A 17,412-nucleotide genomic window follows, 5' to 3' on the forward strand; every position below is an offset into this window, starting at 1 on the left:
GAGGGAGTGATGAGGCAGAGGGGAAAATAGATATTGGAGGCGGGGGAGGGAGGTGTGGGGGGTGGATTTACTGGGACTCAGACAGACAGACAGCAGACCGGCTGTCCCAAGCTGCTGCGCTGATCCTTCACTCTCCGGCAACAAGCTGGAGTCCGCCTGCCGCCTCCCCTTTATCACTGGCCACCTGCCTCTCCGAGAATAACACACCAAAAAAGCTCAGTGCGAGCACAACCACAGCAAGGAGGCGAGACAAGATCCTTGACCGGTTCCTCAGTGCCACCTTTTCGGCTTCCAAACACACAACCTCCTCTCCCCTACCTACCCCTGTCCTGCGGGAGGACAGGCTGCGCACAGGAGCGCACTTGGCGACCCGGGTTTGTTGTCGTTACTAGGAGAGGAGCGCACAGTGAGCCGAGCCATAGCTGGTACAGCTCTCATTGAACCGGGCTGTCCCCTCGGCGGAGACACTTGCATGGATGCACCATGGCCACGTTTGTCTGCAGGGTTCAGTTTTTAGATGACACCGATCCGTTCAACAGCACGAATTTCCCAGAACCGACGAGACCACCGCTGTATACCTTCAGGGAGGATATCCCACTCATCAACCAGTTAGCAGGCATCCACCGGCTCCTCAAAGCTCCGCACAAGGTAGGATTACCAGCGTGGTAAACAACTCATCCTACACTTGTAGCCTTATGAGAATGTGTCATATATGGCGAATACAGGAATTTTATAGTGATAAATTCCACATTATAAAATCAATAGAAACTCAAGGACAAATAAAAGTCTTAATGGAAACATAAGTTTAGATTCAAGCACACATTCTTGTGAACACAGATTTAAGTCAGGGCTATATGAGGTTGTTTTGACTGCTGTTTTTCTCTTGAAGCCTGCTGCAAATAAACTTTCATACCCACCATTCACAGTCTATTTTGAGAACACATGCGAGCACAACTGACTGGCTCTCCAGCCTCGGGACTGAGACAAGGTTTGCCTCAAAGCCCACAGCAATATGACACATGGACTTCATTTGTGTTATACTAAAATATTCTGATTTAATCCCATGTTGGCGTACATTTGCTCTGCTGTAGTGCCACTGGATCTCCCCCCAAAAAAACTTGAAGCAGACTTTAACCTTTGGCCTCTCTGGTGAGCGGGGTAGAATGAAGATGAATCCCCTCCTTAAAGCGAATAATCCTGTCTTATTTTTGTTTTTTTGTGCTCTGTCACTGTGGCAGGTGTGCAAAGGCATCCGTGCAACCAGATATATCCTGAGTTGCCTCATTTGTCTGTGATTGACAGTCAGTGGAAGTTCTGGTGTCCGGCAGCGAAAAGCCTGAATCACAGATGATCAAATTTAGGTGCTGGTCAGATTACGATGGATAGAGAAAAAGTATCTGTGTGTGGTTCTTAGTGAATTTCAGTGTTTAAAGCCACCCAGATATAAATATAAACACAGCAACACATTCCTTACTCACAAGGTTGAGTCACACAAACATGTGGAGCAGACACTTTGAGACCTTGTTTGTATTCTTAATGTGTAAATAGATATTTTATAATTCAAGCTGAAAACATTTAACAGATGGATTGAAATAAAAGTGAGACATAGAGAGAAACAGAGAGCTCCAGTGCTGGCACACAACCCTGACAGCAAACCAGCGTTCAACAGCAAAGTGGTTTTCCAGACCAAAAAGATCTTTTGCTGCCCCATCTTTAAAAGCCACAAAACAAATGAAAAATGGCCCACAGCACAGAAAAGCTTATGATTACAACCTATACACAGACAGATGGCACAGCCTGCATTCGTGTTTGCAATTTTGTTCACATCAGAAGGAAGACTGTGTGCGCAATGGCAACTGGATATTGTGCTTAGATTATAGGGATGAAACTGAACTGTTGCAAATTCGCCCGTCAGACTGTTAAGATCGAAAAGTTGGTGTATTGGAAAATGCCAATGTGAGCAAGAGCTTGACACTCTCCTGAATAGCTTCTTAGTCTTTCTTTGTTTAAGTTGCCTTTTTCTCTTTTTGTTCCTAACCTTCTGTGCTCTTCTCTGAGAAAAGCCTACTGTATTATTATGTTGTGATGGTAGAGCTCTGTGTATGGCTGGCTGGGCTGCATGTAAAGTATAGGTCACTTGTCCCAGAATTCCTGCGGTTGGGGCCTGGATCCCTGCGACACTTTGTTCTCCTCACTTTGGGTGCCGTGGTTTTCCTGACCTCTTCCTCCCTCTGCTCTTCCACCTCTCTGACCATGCACCAGTTTGTGGACTCGAACACAAACACACATAAACATATGCATGCACACACACACAAACACACACACACGGTTAGGCTAACATGCCAGGGCTAAATCAGTGCATCACTGGTTTGTGTGCATGGGATGTGTCATTTTATCCAAGCTGCTAAACAAAGAAGTTTCCTTTTGATTCTCACAGAATCACAATGACTACGTTTACATGCCCAAAATAACTCGCTTTTTGCCCTTTTCCCAAAAAAGACAATATTCCTTCTAAGCTGTTTACATAGCTAATGACAATGAACATTCTATTAATATTCCCATTGACATCCCCCTAACATAGGGTGGTGTCAAAATATGGAAAAGTGGAATGGGTGAAGCTGCTTGTGCCATTTTGCTTCTTTGCATCATGATAGGACTTTTCAAAGTTTTCCACCAATGGTAGACGTTTTGGATCATATGAACCGTGTTGTGGGATGCCATGGTAGCTCACCTGGCAGAGGTTGAATCCTTAGCGGTGGCCCAGGTTTGAGTCCAACTTGCGGCCCTTCGCTGTCTGGCTCGTCCCCCTTTGGTGTCTATCTCTGTCCTATCTAATGAAGGCGATAAGGGTTGGTGTGGTGATATTTCCGTATAGCCAAAAACCTGTTGATATCCAGTTCTTTCATAATATTCAAAAGTCAGCGTATTTCTCCTTCTGACCAGAAACATTGGCTTTTCTTTTGGGAATGCAGCTTTATTTCAGCCTTGCCATTTGTGCTGGGAAGTCAGAATAGCTCCCACTCAGAAATTTCAACTGGAACAAACCCTGAAGTCAGATTCTGATTCAGAAATTCGGAGGAACCTCACCAACCCCAATCTTAAAATCCAAGATGGCTGTTCCGTGGATCAACAGTAGTGAAAGCTGGAGTAATGTACTGTTTGTTAGCATTTATTATTGTCTTTTTTGTGTCACATTAAAACAGTCTCATACACCGTTTTGTCCAACTTCACTCTGGACATGTTTTGGCAGTGTTTGTATGCCCAAAATACAGCGTAATGCATTATCAACTGGTATTGCTAACAATGGCTAACCTGGCTGGAGTTGGTATTGCTGACAACATCTTGTTTTTTTCAACTTAAAATGCAATCAACTCAGGTGTGTAATGTCATTCCCAGCTCCGACCTCTGACTTCCAAGGTTAATGGTTTGTCTACAAATGCATCCATGACAAGCCACAGAGCTGTAAACAGGCAATATGCTCTGTGTCCCAAACTGCGGTGAAAACCCCAATCGAGTTGCATATTCAGAATGTGCTGTAGCCTACACATGTTCAAAGAATGCTCCTAAAACCCAAATTATATCGGCATATCCCAAATCTTAATCAGGAAATGGCGCTATATTCGTAAAGGGCCTTATTTGGAAAATCCAAATGGAATATGCAGTTTACATGACCTGACTCCTCTTAAGTAAAAAATAAAATGAAATGATCAATTAGGCTCAACAAAGCTAATCAAAGTGTCATGTGAATGTTAAAGATGTTAAACTCAGATCAGTGAGTTAGCCTAAACTCTTAGACAAGTCACCCCCCAAAATGATGTATTGATGTTCAGCTCAATGCAGAAGCCTCACCATCAGTCAGCAGCCAGTTTTTCAGCAAAAAAACTCCTATTCACTTCAAAAATAACAAAGCCCAGACTCCACAGCTCAACTTTTATTTCATTACCAAAGGGCTCCCATTAAAGCAACACAGGGAGATTTAATAACCATGTAGAACACACCCTCCTCCACGCTCTTCAAAGAGCCTGATCCTCAGTGGCTCTGATTTTGACATAAAAACGTTCTTAAAAAGTCATCGTTTAAGTTACGTAAGGGTATTGTTAAGTGTCAACCCGCCAGCAGGCTTGGTGTTGTTTTAATGTGGAAGTAATTACTCCACTACCCCCACTTCTTTCTCTCTCTGCTTTGCTCTTCTGGGAGAATTTGATTAAATGAGTGTAAAGTATACTAGCCACTAAGTGTTTCCCTGGCTTGTCCCGGAGCCTTGAGTGTGAAGAGCTTGCGGTTCCTTCTGGAGCCACCTCTCTGCCGGCTCCGTCCAGCATGATGTGTTTTGTTATGTTATTACTACTATTACCCAAGTGGAGTGTTTTAGGAAAGAGACACCCTTTGGACGGCGGGCTGTTAACGTATTGTGTTACAGAGTGGTCCGGGGCTCACTTCTCGCTGTCCAAGCAGTATTTGTATGATTGAGTAATGTGTGTAGATAAAGCGGAGCAGCAAAGGAAAGCAGGGAGCTGGAGCTGAAGCTGGAGGTGTTAGCGGTGGTGGGACTCCATCTTGGGACATGTGTGAGACAGAATGAGGGATTTTCAGAGACATAAACAAAGCCTCATTCAAGGACAAGACAGTAATGTATATGTGGAATATTGAAAAAAACTGCTGAATAATGCAAATGGATTGGGCACAAGAAATGCTTTTGACTTCTTCCTACATAAAAGTGGGGCAGTGGGACAGGGCATGATTAACGCCCCCATCCTCAACCCCTGTCTCCTTAATCAAAAGGAGGAGTACTTCATTAAACCTCAACCACCAAATCTCTTATGCCTTATTGGCACGAAAAGTTTGATTAAGAATAGCATTGCACTAGGGTTCAACAGCTGGTATATTGGGGTTAGACTACAAAAATGGCCCGTAAAATATTTGATTAGTGGATTTATTTTAGCTGTGTTAGCAGCCAAGCAGGTTCTAAGGATGGCAAAGCTGGTTTAGCGGTTGGTCCACCACTTTAGGCCAGATTGAAATATCTCATCAACTATTGGATACATCACAAGAATTTGGATTGATATTTGGCACGTAGTAATGTCCTCCTTAGGACGAGCTGTAACAACTTTGGTAATCCCTTGAATTTTCATACATCAGGTAAAAATTTCAGTTTGTCTGATGCTTTGGTTTGTGACAAAATACCAGAAAAACTGACATTTCCATCACGGAGACGGGGGATGGTTGTAACATTTTTGACATTTTGTCTGTATCTTGGAGCTTGTTTAAACCAGCATGTTCAATGTGATACCAACTACTTACAGTAAAAGCTTTTAATGTGACACTTAAATGACTTTTTAATGCAATTTGTGTGTGTGTTTATATATAATACTAAAATTTTGCGTGGGGTAGATTGTTAACATTTTTTTCACATGTTGTCACAATTGACCCAGACTCTTGTAGCCACAAACCAGCTTACCCTACAGTTAACAGCTAAAACATTAGCGCATGAAAGATATCTATGTAGACACATAATAAATTAAGTCTGATGAATTTATCTACAAGACAGTTTTATTACAAAAATACATTTAGTAAAAAAATTATCCCCTTACCTCAAATTTTTTAAAACTTGGCTTTGTCTGCCACAGGGTGCCAATGCCAATGAATAAAGACTAAACTGAGCATGTGCAGATTGAATCAGGTAATTCATAGCTTGTTGGATAAATTGTTTCAAAAAGTGTCCCCCACCCCCAAAAAAGCCGCTCAGCCTTGCAGCCAGCTGTGGCCCAAAAATAATTTTTTTAAGGGTGACTATTGTAAAAGAGACATCAGTAAAACTGTTGACAGGACACCTTGAACTGCTAACAAGGTCAATTATGACTCTCTCTATTATGAATTTTTGATCTGTTTGATCTGTTTTTCCCCCGTTAAAGGTTTTTTTGGGAGAGTTTTTCCATATCCGCTGCGAGGGTCCTAAGGACAGAGGGATGTCGTATGCTGTAAAGCCCTGTGAGGCAAATTGTGATTTGTGATATTGGGCTTTATAAATAAAATTGATTCAAATTGATTGATTGATCCATGGAGGTTTTATATTTGTCAAACTTTGTTGACCCAAGAAACACAATATAAAAATCTGTGACATAATCACAATATGAAGGCTATAAGCAGAGCAGGAACTCACAGGTGGGGCCAGGAGGAGAAACACTACTGCGCATATTCAGTGGGCTGCATACCGTGGAAATAAACCTGAGGCTAGAAACTTTTTTGTTGTATGCGCCAGACAAACAACAAATAGGTAACATCTTAGCATCCAGTATCGAGGTACTATTATAAATCTGTGGTTACAGCTACCCCCGGTCTCACCTACCGTGTGTTTAGTGCTAATTCATGTTAGCATGTCAGCAGAGAAAGGTAAGTCAGTGAACTTGGTAAAGATAACACCTGCTAAACATCAACATGTTGTCACTGTGAGCACCTTGCCACTGTAAGGTTAGCATTTAGCTTAATAAAGGTAAATTCCACTCAAGGTCTTCTTACTATCTTTTTTACTTAGCTGTCAGCCTCAATTTTTTAGGCTCTTCCTTAGTTTTTTCTCTGTCTATACTATTTCAGAGGGGTCTACTTTGGAGAATGTGGCTATGACAGGATCTACTTTTACCTAACTGACTAAATTTCGACAGGGGACGTGTCCGAGAACTGTGTGTTTTGCTATACGGATTAGCCATTTGGCACAGAAGGATTAATGTTGTTGTGAGGGGGTGAGGGGAAACTGGAGCAGAACCCAGAGTCACCTCATTTTCTCCCAGCGCATGATTCCCTGCTCTGAGCTTGGGATTGCTCAAATTCTTTATGATAGGTTGGAATAGCTCTGCAGAGTTCATTGCAACATGGATGGCTATCAGCTTCTCCTTTGCAACACTTTGGCCTTGGCAGTGCCTCCCCCTTTAACTCCCAGCCCCTGCGGACACACCCACCCTTGAGCTCCTGAGTGCATGCTGCCTCAGTGCTGAGTAAATATAGCAAGGTTATATTTATGCTGTGAGTCCATCCGACAGTCCGTCTCTCTGTTTCCCAGTGAGAAGGAGGGACAGACAGAGAGCAGCAGCAGGTCTTGTGATCTGCGGTCTCTGCTGGTCAGGGAGTGTCGTCATGCTGCTCGCCCCGAACAGCCAGGGGGCGTTTGGCAGCACACCAGAGGCTAGGTTCGACCTATAGATACTATAGAGGTGCTAACTGCTAACGCAACTCATGACTCTGATCTCATTTACCTAGTCATACTTTTCACAATTACTTGTAAAGCTCATATTGTCACAGCAACACAATGATGTATATTACTTTTTATGCGTTGTAGCCGGGATGGCTGCGTGCACCTGCTATTAACTTGTGACTGTACCCATAAACATCAGTGCCAGTGGCGTGCAGATATATTACAGTGCACCTGGTCTCAAAGTCAGCAGAGTTTCTCGTTACACAGCACAGCCAATCAGTTCTGACGTAGGCTACTCTGCAGTGCTGCCTTGGATCATGCAGTCACAGAAGGCATGGGTGCAGGATTGGTCTGCTCTGAAGAGGTGAAAAACAGAATCTGTCATGTGTATAAATGTGTACATGCACTGCCAGAACTAGCACATTCAGCGCACTTTGCAAGCTTCTGTATTTCTGTATTTACTTACTTGGATTAAGTAAGTGGGAATGACTGTGATTGCAGCTTCATATTGTGCACATTTTTAAATTATATTTGAGTGTTATTCACTTACAGTTGACATTCAAATGCACTAAAATCTCTCCTCCTTCCTCTTTGTATCCCTCCAGTTTTGGTTTCATGTTCTGCAGCCTTTATTGCTACGTCTCTACTAGTTAATTCCTTTAACAGCTTTGTAATGCTAAAAGCAGAGCAGCAACGCATATGGCTCTCCCACTTTTCACGGATCACTGTACACACTCGTGTTGAAGTCTTTGCCCCATATACTGGCTTTATTTTACAGGCTCAGATTGTTTCAAAAAAGGGTGTAAAACACACGCAGCGACATAGTGAGCGTGCATTAAAAAATAATAGGCCCAGGGTCCAATGTCATTCCTGTGGGTGGTTCATGTACGTACATCATAGCATGCCCAGGGAGGTTTCGCATGCCACCCTCTATGTCCAAGTGCTCAATCGAATTTTCCATCCCTAATTTGGGTATGAATGCCAATTTTTCATTTCGTTCAATGCAGTTAAATCCATTCCAGTATCTCAGTTCAGGTTCATTTCATTCATTAAAGATTTTTTTCATTCTTTTCCATAGCTTGACGACTGCACGCTGCAGCTCTCCCACAATGGCACCTATCTGGATCTGGAGTCCTCTCTGGCCGAGCAAAAGGACGAACTGGAGGGCTTCCAGCAGGATGACACAGGGTAAGACGGATTCACATTCATATCTTTTAAAACAAGACATATAGACTGACACTCTTCACCCTTCTCTCCTACACACACTCAAATATCTTCTCTGAGTTTTATGCATTCTTATAAATTGGAAGCATCACAAGCTGCTGGATATGGATTTCTTGGAAGCACGAGTTCATGGAAAGTATGAAGCGCTCTGGAAAGCGGGACAGATGTGCCCTCCCTTCCACAGCTACGGCTCTCTGACTGTGTTTTTATAATAATTGATATTCTGATCTTGTTTGCGACAAAATTTCACAGATCACAAACCTGTCAACTCCAGACGACACAGCGTGATCACTTTGTAAAAGCACTGTCGTGAAGTATTCCCAGTTTCTCATACCTCCCAGCAGCAAAGTTATGCTGGTGTCTGTCTTTGGGTTAACAAGAGAAATGGAAAATAAATATCTGCTGCTAGGGCTGAAGATTTCCCCCTAGAAAACTGTGTGGCAGTCGTGGTGAGCAAACTAGATCCTGACATGCCTTGTGTTAAGTTAGTTAGTAGATTGTGGCCTAAACAAGATCCGCAAAAATTTGGCCTTTTCAGTGTGAAATAGCACCTTTGTGTTGCCAGATGTGCAATAATCATGTCATTTGTATGATAAGTCAGCTCTTTGTGCTGTAAAAAAAATCTGCAAAATGTACAGTAATTTCAACATGTTTGAGGTTTTCTATATATTGATAAGTAGCTTGCCAGCCTGATTTATCATCATGTGTCATCATGTGTTATCCACACCTAGTTGCAGCATAGTTTTTCAAACATACCCTCGTCCTTACTAAATAACTAAAGGTTATTTGTTTATTTCAGAAAAGTGAACTACTTTTTTATACTGTTAATTGAAGTGGTCTTTATTTCAGCCCAGGTAACTAGCCTCTGCTATAGTGTTAAAATGCTGAGAAAACCTGGCTATACAACACAAGACTACAAAGAGTAAGATTCAACAGGGGAACCACATAAAAAAGACAGAGGCGTTATACAGTTACTGAAAATAAATTACCAAATAACATGCCTGCATTTGTTTCCAAAATTATGTTATGGTGACACAAGTTAAAGTTATCTTCTCAGTGCTATGGCAAACCAATAGATTTATAATAGAGTGCCCCAGGGATGGCATTTTTCTGCAGGCAAACGTGGAAGTTAGCATTGCACTGTTTACCTCATCAAAAAGCCTATGGGATTTTTCCATTAGATTTTGGATTACTGCAGAAAATAAGCTCTGTGGCAAACAAACATTTGTTCAGCAAGATAATTACAAATTAACACCACTTTCTGATAATTATTGAGGCCAAAATGCCATCACCAGAAGTAAAAAGCTAACATTAGGCTATAAACAAGTAACAATGCAGTCGAATGACCTAACGTCACCACCAAAACCAAACTGTAAAGCCTTGTTTGGTGCAGTGCAGCGCGACATGATGACGCTCTGTCAAGCAATCGCCTTTTTTTAAGAGATACAAAAGCTTCACTAGTGAGGTATTTACTGATATATTTTATGTTGTAGAACAAAACGTGAAAGTCTCTTAAGCTTATTTCAGGCACCTAATTAAAAACACATTAAAAAAAACACTGACTTTGGGACCAGGGAACCATGATTGCTAACATGCTAACTCATTTCCAGACTTTAGGACTCATTCCTGCACTCTACACACCTATCTAGCCACTAGATGCCAAGATGACACCTTTTCATTCCAATGGCGTTGCTCACTTGGAGCATATGCCAAAAGAAGTTTCCAGCATCTGGGTGTATTTCGGTGGTATGCTGCACACTGAATATGCAGTGTAAAGTTTCTCCCACTGGCCCTGCCTGCGAGGTCCCACCTGCCTCATAGACTTTACATTATGATAATGTCACAGATTTTAAAAAAACACTTTTCGGCCTATGGGGAAAATGCTTTTCGGAATGCAGGGGATTTTTTTCGCTGCAGTATCACAAGTGACCACTGGGGAACTAGCCAGCTTCCAGTTAAATTAGCAATACTGAACGTTACAAGTGGCTAAGGTTATTAGCAATAAGTAACTATGCATGCACATTTACTATCTGTGTAACTGTTGTGTAAGTCCAGTGGTTTCACAATAAATCCGTGTTGCTTCATAACTAGCTGGCCAGCTGTTGTCACCTTACTTACTAAGCTGTATAAAAACTGGTGTACAATAACATTGTCAGTAGAGAATTAGTAGGTTCCCAGTATGAAAACAGGAGATACATTGTGTTCAGTGCTGCTGCTGAAAGGGCTGAGTCACAACTTCAGAAATGCATTTTGTTCTCAGCTGTTGTCTCCAACATTGGTGACAAAGCATTGTCATGGGGAGCTCTGACAAATACACAGACATGGCAGCTGGCTGTGTATGTATAAGTGTGTGTGTGTGTGTGTGTGTGTGTGTGTGTGTGTGTGTGTGTGTTTGTGAAGAGTTGTGGTATGTTGATCTGTTTGGAGACCAGGGGGGTGGTGGAATCATGATAAGTGATGGCAGACCCACAGAGCCAGGTTGTTATCTGTGTCTTTTTCTGTATGGTTGTTTCCATGTGTACATTTATTTGTTTGTCCCTGTGTGTGTTTTTATTGTGCCCCTGGCAAGCCATGTGACAGATGATGGACAGGTGTATAGAGGCGTGTGTGTTTTTTGAAGTGGGTGAGATCTTAGGGAACCGGTCTGATTGGACAGGCCTGTCTGTCATCCTATCAAACTTGGCTTTTACCAAGGTCACACTGCACTGACAGTAGGAAATGAATCACAGGCTGGGCTGGGTTTGACCCTCACAGAGGTTGACGATGGATGCTTCCGACTAAACCTGTCCTCCTCCTCAGAAGAGCACTATTTATATAGTGTCAGAAATGAACAAACTAATCATTCTCAACATCTCAGCCTCACACTGCATATTTTACTTGTGTTCTAAAGTCAGGCCGTTTTTGACAGCTGTTTCAACACCTTAAAGGCATAGTGGTTGTGAATTTTGGATTGTCTAGATGTGTCAATTTATCAGTTGTCATAGTGCTGTTCTGTATTTATAGCTGTTTGTCACGTGTACTGTCTTTTCTCGCTGAAGCTGTAGCTTCTCTAATCTCACAATAATTCTGTCTCATCTTTAAACATGGCCACTAAAGAAGTTTTTCACTGCTAGAAAGATAGCAGATAAGACACAGTATATGGTGCCCATTTCCTGTTCACAAACTCTTGTTATTACAGCTAAACAGGGCACTAAGACACATTTCTGAAAACATTTCAAGCTATCAGTAGACAGTGCAGTAACATGATGTTCAAGCAGCAGCCCCATGGATGTATTAAGTGACCTGGATACAGCATTGAAGGCGGGACCTCGTTCATTCCTATGAAAGTTGCTCAGTGATGCATGAAGCCATAAATGGTCTATGTCTGCGATATGAAATTACCGGGATGATTGGCACTGCTTCCACATCATTAGGCTTACGACTGCCGAGCATGGCCAGGCACGCCCAAGTGGCTAACTTCTGCTGGCCAAGCAGCTGACTTCTAAATTAACACTCCACTAACTTGAATGGGGATAAAATGACTTAATCTTGTTGCTCTTATAGACTTTCCAAATATTATTGGACTGAATGGTTTAAATCTGGACAGTAAAACGAGTCATTTCACAGGGGTTGTTTTGCCCAAAACAAATGTATCCACTGAGTTACAGACATTTCTTTCCCACTGTAAGTCTGGGGGAAAAAGTTGGGCCCAGTGGCATCATGTGATGACCCTGGAAATTGCAGTACCACTGTTTGGCCACTGCAAAAATTGGCTTCAAAGCCTGGCGTGCTTCATGTTTGTCTAAACAGCCCAGGAGAGACAGCAAAACTCCGCCGGATGACCTGCTTTGCATCTTCCACGTCACTTAGTGGAGTTCCACTGGGAGGAATTCTAGGCAGTAATTAGATGGACTGAAGGTTCATCCACAGTTCATTTATACATCCCACCCACATTGTTTCAATACAAAGCTGCTTTAAAATTGGCGAAGTGTCCCTTTGAAATCTGCTTTTTTACTGACAAACCTGCACTGGACAACTAAAAATTGCATTCACTGAAAAATGCCCAGAGTGTTATAAAGAGTAGATTGGTGTCAGTGATTTGCACCCACAATTTATGTTCCCACGCTTCAAAAATGTGGTGTGATTCGAGCTGCGGCAGGACGCTGCTCACCACAGTTGACAGTAAACAAGGGCCTCTGGTGATGAGGACAGCTCAGAGTATGCGTTCACTAAAGGAAAGTGAATTAAGAAATTGGGAGGAAATTGCTGTAGATTATAACGCACTGTAGCCAGAGTCCCTCTGAGCCATTTGAGCTGTTTTTGTATAATTCAGGATGCATTAAAATAGTGATTTAAAAGCTAAAAATCTAAAAATACAATAATCGTATCTCTCCCATCCGTCTTACTAACATTTTTTTATCCTCACAGTTAGACATTATATATGTTGAGTCTTTTATACTCTCAATCCAATGGTTGCATCTTGAGTTTAATTCTTCTCCTGACTGTCATTCTCACACAAGACATTATCAGACAGGTACAGCAATAAAAATGAATTTGCAAGAAAAACACAGTTTTATCAGTATCTCGACAGATCATGTTAACATTTTGCTCTATTTCCAAGCAAAGCTGATAACGGAGCTTAACAGACGGATAGAAGACCAGCTGGTCTCTTGTTTGGGTGTGTGTTATCCTTACTACATGCTATGCATTATGGCTGTATTGCAGCAGTGTGTGTTATCAGAGCAGGGCTTTCCCTGCTTGGATTGGACGCCATATCAGCATGTTAGTGATAGAAGTCAGTGATTAGATCCTGCAGATTGGAGGATAACTGAGGTCAGGAGTGAGTTTGATTTGCTCTCAAAATACCATCATATTTTACCTTCGTGTTTGTGTGTGTGCTCATTTTGTTTTCCCACTGGAAATATGCTGAATGTGTGATGGCAGGATGGTATGTGGAGGGATGTGTTGTGTCTGCTCCTGCACTTTTGCTGTCGGTCCTCAGGGCCCAGATGTATATCAGTATAGGGGTACAAATCCAATGCAGGTCAATGTTTGTCTGCACTATTCCTGTCAGGCCAGGTGCCTCTGCATTACAAAAATGTCACTCGTCCTCATCTCATATTTTGTCTTAAAAATGTCATTTTCTTGACACTCATAAAAAAATATATTTTCCTGAAAGCAGTAGCCAACAGTACAGTAGCCGTTTCAATTGTTGCAGGATATTCTACTCTACAATCAAGACAGATCACTCCACTAATGCCAACAAAATTACACTTAATTGTAGAAAGTACATGAAACAAGTTTTTTTTAGGTAAAGTGTAAGTGAAATTATTGTGCAGAAACTAGACACTGTGTTGCTTTCATTCATGAAGGCAATTTGGCTTCTTTCGTTTTCAGGTCCAGAGGGAAGAAGCACAGTGTTATTCTTCGGACCCAGCTGACCGTCCGTGTACACGCCTGCATCGGTGAGTGCTGTGTGACATGTTTATGTATGTGTTTAACACAAGTTTCCCCCCGGACACACACACACACACACACACACACACGCCCTGTCAGATACATCAGCAAGCCCTAAGAACACGTTGTACTACATGCTTAGATGGTCGTCCAGGGGTTTACATGTGGTCCATGCTGGGGTCAGACCTGAGACCTCCCACTCAGAGGCAGGTTTGACTGGTACGTGAAATCTCTCCGAATTCAACGTGGTATTGTGATCATGTCAGTATTCCGCATTAAACAGATGGGAGCTTTTACACGGTTTGGAGAGAGAAAAGTGAAAGTAAGCTTTCAAAAGGCATTGTGTGGCTGTAAATGTGAGTGCAGTTTTTTCAATTTTGGGGCTGGTGAAGTCTTCATGGTGTGAAGCACTTTAAGTTTTCCTAGTTTGTGATGGTGGAGAGGAGGAGAGTGGAAGAGACAGAGGGAGGGAGTTGAAGAATCTTTAAGAAAAAGATAGCAGCAATTTGTTATGATGAAAATAGGAGGAAAGAAATGAATGAGAAATTAACAAGGGAGGGATGATAGAAGATGATGATTTTAAACAATTCATAATTTAGCATCTCATCCTCCACAACACTTTATTTTCTCGTCTGAGATCTTATTTCTTGCCTACTGGCTTATCATTTAATGTACAGTGGGTCTATGTTAACAAAAAATAATCAACTGAGAACACATGCATGGTTTTGGTGTCTGTTTTCTTATTAGTACGGTGTATCGGCAAGAACTTGGCGACAGATATGATTCAAGATATAGGTGTTACAATTCAATCTACTGCGATATATCGTGATAGCAAAGCAATATACTGCCATTCTAATTTAATTTTAGGAAAACATATGGTATGAGGAGCTCACCACCAGATGCATGAAATCTGAATAGCCCAGTCCTATACCAATGCAATGTAACCAATGTATTCCTTTTCCATCTGTAACTCCCTCTCTATATATCACCCCACACTTTCATTCTCTCTTTCCCCTAAACCTGTGCTCACTTCCTCCCTCCATGACTTGTCTGCATGGCCAACATTCTCCATGCCAGTGATAGCAGTGCTAATTCTGGATCCTAGAATCAGTGCCTTGGATTGGTTGAGAAGGTGATGAGGTGAAAGGTCACTGTTGGACTAATGGTGTCTAGGGGAGAAAATGTGCACATACAGAAAAATCATTGGTTTCTCAATTCAGGATGTGAGCTACATATTTTATATGTAAGCCTGAAATGAATGAAATTATCATACAAGCCAAGGCTATAAGAGATATTTTTGCAATATGCCATAAAAAGCAGTTTGCATTCACCCAATCTTAGACACATGAACTCACAAACATGCTCAATATTAACCCCTTCTTCAGTAGATACACATGGACATATGGCTCCTGTCCTTTTTTAGAAGGAGGGAGCTCTTCAATCCCACAGACAAGCTGTTACTGGGATGGGAAAACCTGACCACGGTCTGGTGGTCACGGTCTGATGCATGCAACTGCATGCAGAATACACAATATGTATACTGGGTTTGGTTGAAGGTGGCGGTGCTGTTTGGGCTGAGAAAGCCATGCATAAGTAAGGTAAAGGAGGTTATTGGGTTGGTGCGGGGAGCAGTGAGACCTGGCATTAGAGGAGTGTCTCTGGGACGCCAGAGATCACTGTCTAGCCTCCTGGAGGTGTCGTGGGACCAACTAGACGAAACACTGGTGAAAGGAGGTTCCCACCTGATGACCCCAAAGACGTGTTAGTTATCACTGCTCACTGGTCTGTATAGTTAAGCCTTGCCATAATAGCTTATTATAGGGCTTACGAGGTTATTCACTGAGTGCTGATCCTTTCTCTAGAGCACAAACTTCTTGTGTTTATTTGAAAACTGATGCACGTAAGGTGGAACCAAAGTTCACAAGTGCAAGTTCCACCCGGAAACTTTTGGCCGTGCACTGTCAATAACATATGCAGAGGTTAGCACAACAAGCGGGTCGTGTTAGTCACTAGCCCTTTTTACACAGAGATCGCATCATAGGGCTATGTAGGTTACTAAGTCCCGTCTTCATGCCGCCTTTTCATTTTTGCACAGAACGGAACAGCGGCGGCATCATTCTGCTCCTGTGTGTGATAGACAGCATGCCAGCATTGCATAATCGAAACAAGCGTGACAGGTGTGACGTGACACAGTAGCGTTGGCCTGTAGTGTGACATAAAACATACACATCGTCAGCACTTTCTAAACAATAACAACGACACAACATGGCAATAATAATAATTCCCTGTTATATGGCAGCTGAGCTGAAGGACCTTATTGTTTTCCCAGTTTGCGGACATTTTCGGATGCTGTTCTTCTTTGGGTTAGCTGCCAACTGCTAGCAGCTACTTTTCAAATCTCCTGCTGTGGGTCGCACACATAACGCATTGTCAAAAGGACACACTATGATCCCATTCTGCCAGCTGTCCCATTCATACAGAGGGTGTGTACAATGGGGTAGCCACACTATGGTGAGCACAAATGAAACCCTGAAGCTTTAAGACCCATCTACAGGTCCTGGGTCAGCTACAGCAGCAACTAAAAGAGTTGTGTGTAAGATGAGGATGGTGTGTCGGGGTTGCTCCACTGTTGAAGGGTCTGTGAATGGAAACATGTACAAAATGCAAATGCACATTTGACAGCATCACCCAGATGGTCCAATCACTGAGATGATGAGTGTTTGCGTGCTCTGAATATTTGAATATAGCCGTGGTGGAACTAATTGAAAAACACAACCTCTTACCTCTTTATGTGTTTTAGTATTTCCAGTTCCATGGCATAAGAGATGCTTTTTAGTTTTATAGCTTATTTTGACCTCTTGCATTTTTTGGAAAGTGTTCAGTGAAATAGAGAAATGTTGCAAATGTTCCGTTTTTTTAAATGAAGATAGTTTACCAATGTTGCCAGTGGGCAAAAAGTTACCTCAGTCCCTTGATTATTGTGTCTGTCTTTTATACTTTCACTCCTGTCTGTTCCATATAGATGCAAATATATATAAATGCACATGCATCTTGTAGAAACAGCTGAGTTAATTTAGTGTGAAGTGCTGAAAGCTAAATCTTTCTCTCACACTCATGCACAAGGGATGTACACACCCACGCAAACAAGTTCTTATGAGGGATCTTCCCATGCCTCATATTGGCTTGAAAAAAAAGCACGGCTGGGCTATATTTCCTTACACCAGCATAATTTGAAAAACAACTTACAAGAACAGAACTTTTTTATTGGAGAAAAGGCTGTATCATCACCATATGAGATGCAATGCCTTTTGAAGGGCATGAGTTGAAGTTTGCGGGTTCCAAGGCCTGATGAGAGAGTTTGCTCACCATATTGCCCACAATCCAGATTTCATTCAGCGTGGCACAGATGCTGAGCAGCAACCAGATCCTGACTGTAGTTGATACTCTGGAGTGGCACTTTGTAATACTGCTGCATTAGGCAGACGTATAATCAGCGATCCATTCACTTTAGAGATCTACTGACCATTTTCTACCCCCTCTTATCGTTGTTTCATTGAGTCAGTTCA

General features: G+C 42.2%; 1 protein-coding gene across 3 annotated transcripts in view; it reads left to right on the forward strand.

The window, feature by feature from the left end:
* Positions 1-79: 79 nt before the first annotated feature.
* The window catches only part of fhod3a (formin homology 2 domain containing 3a), a 75,989-nt gene continuing 58,656 nt past the window's right edge, over positions 80-17,412 (forward strand). For all 3 annotated transcript variants that reach the window (XM_049602334.1, XM_049602335.1, XM_049602336.1), the window contains exons 1-3: positions 80-648; positions 8,265-8,374; positions 13,787-13,854. In XM_049602334.1, coding sequence (XP_049458291.1) covers positions 484-648; positions 8,265-8,374; positions 13,787-13,854 — 343 coding nt within the window. In that variant the 5' untranslated portion in view covers positions 80-483. The remainder of the gene's footprint in view (positions 649-8,264; positions 8,375-13,786; positions 13,855-17,412) is intronic.

The sequence above is a fragment of the Epinephelus fuscoguttatus genome, linkage group LG17 (assembly GCF_011397635.1).
Source record: "Epinephelus fuscoguttatus linkage group LG17, E.fuscoguttatus.final_Chr_v1".
Taxonomy (NCBI): domain Eukaryota; kingdom Metazoa; phylum Chordata; class Actinopteri; order Perciformes; family Serranidae; genus Epinephelus; species Epinephelus fuscoguttatus.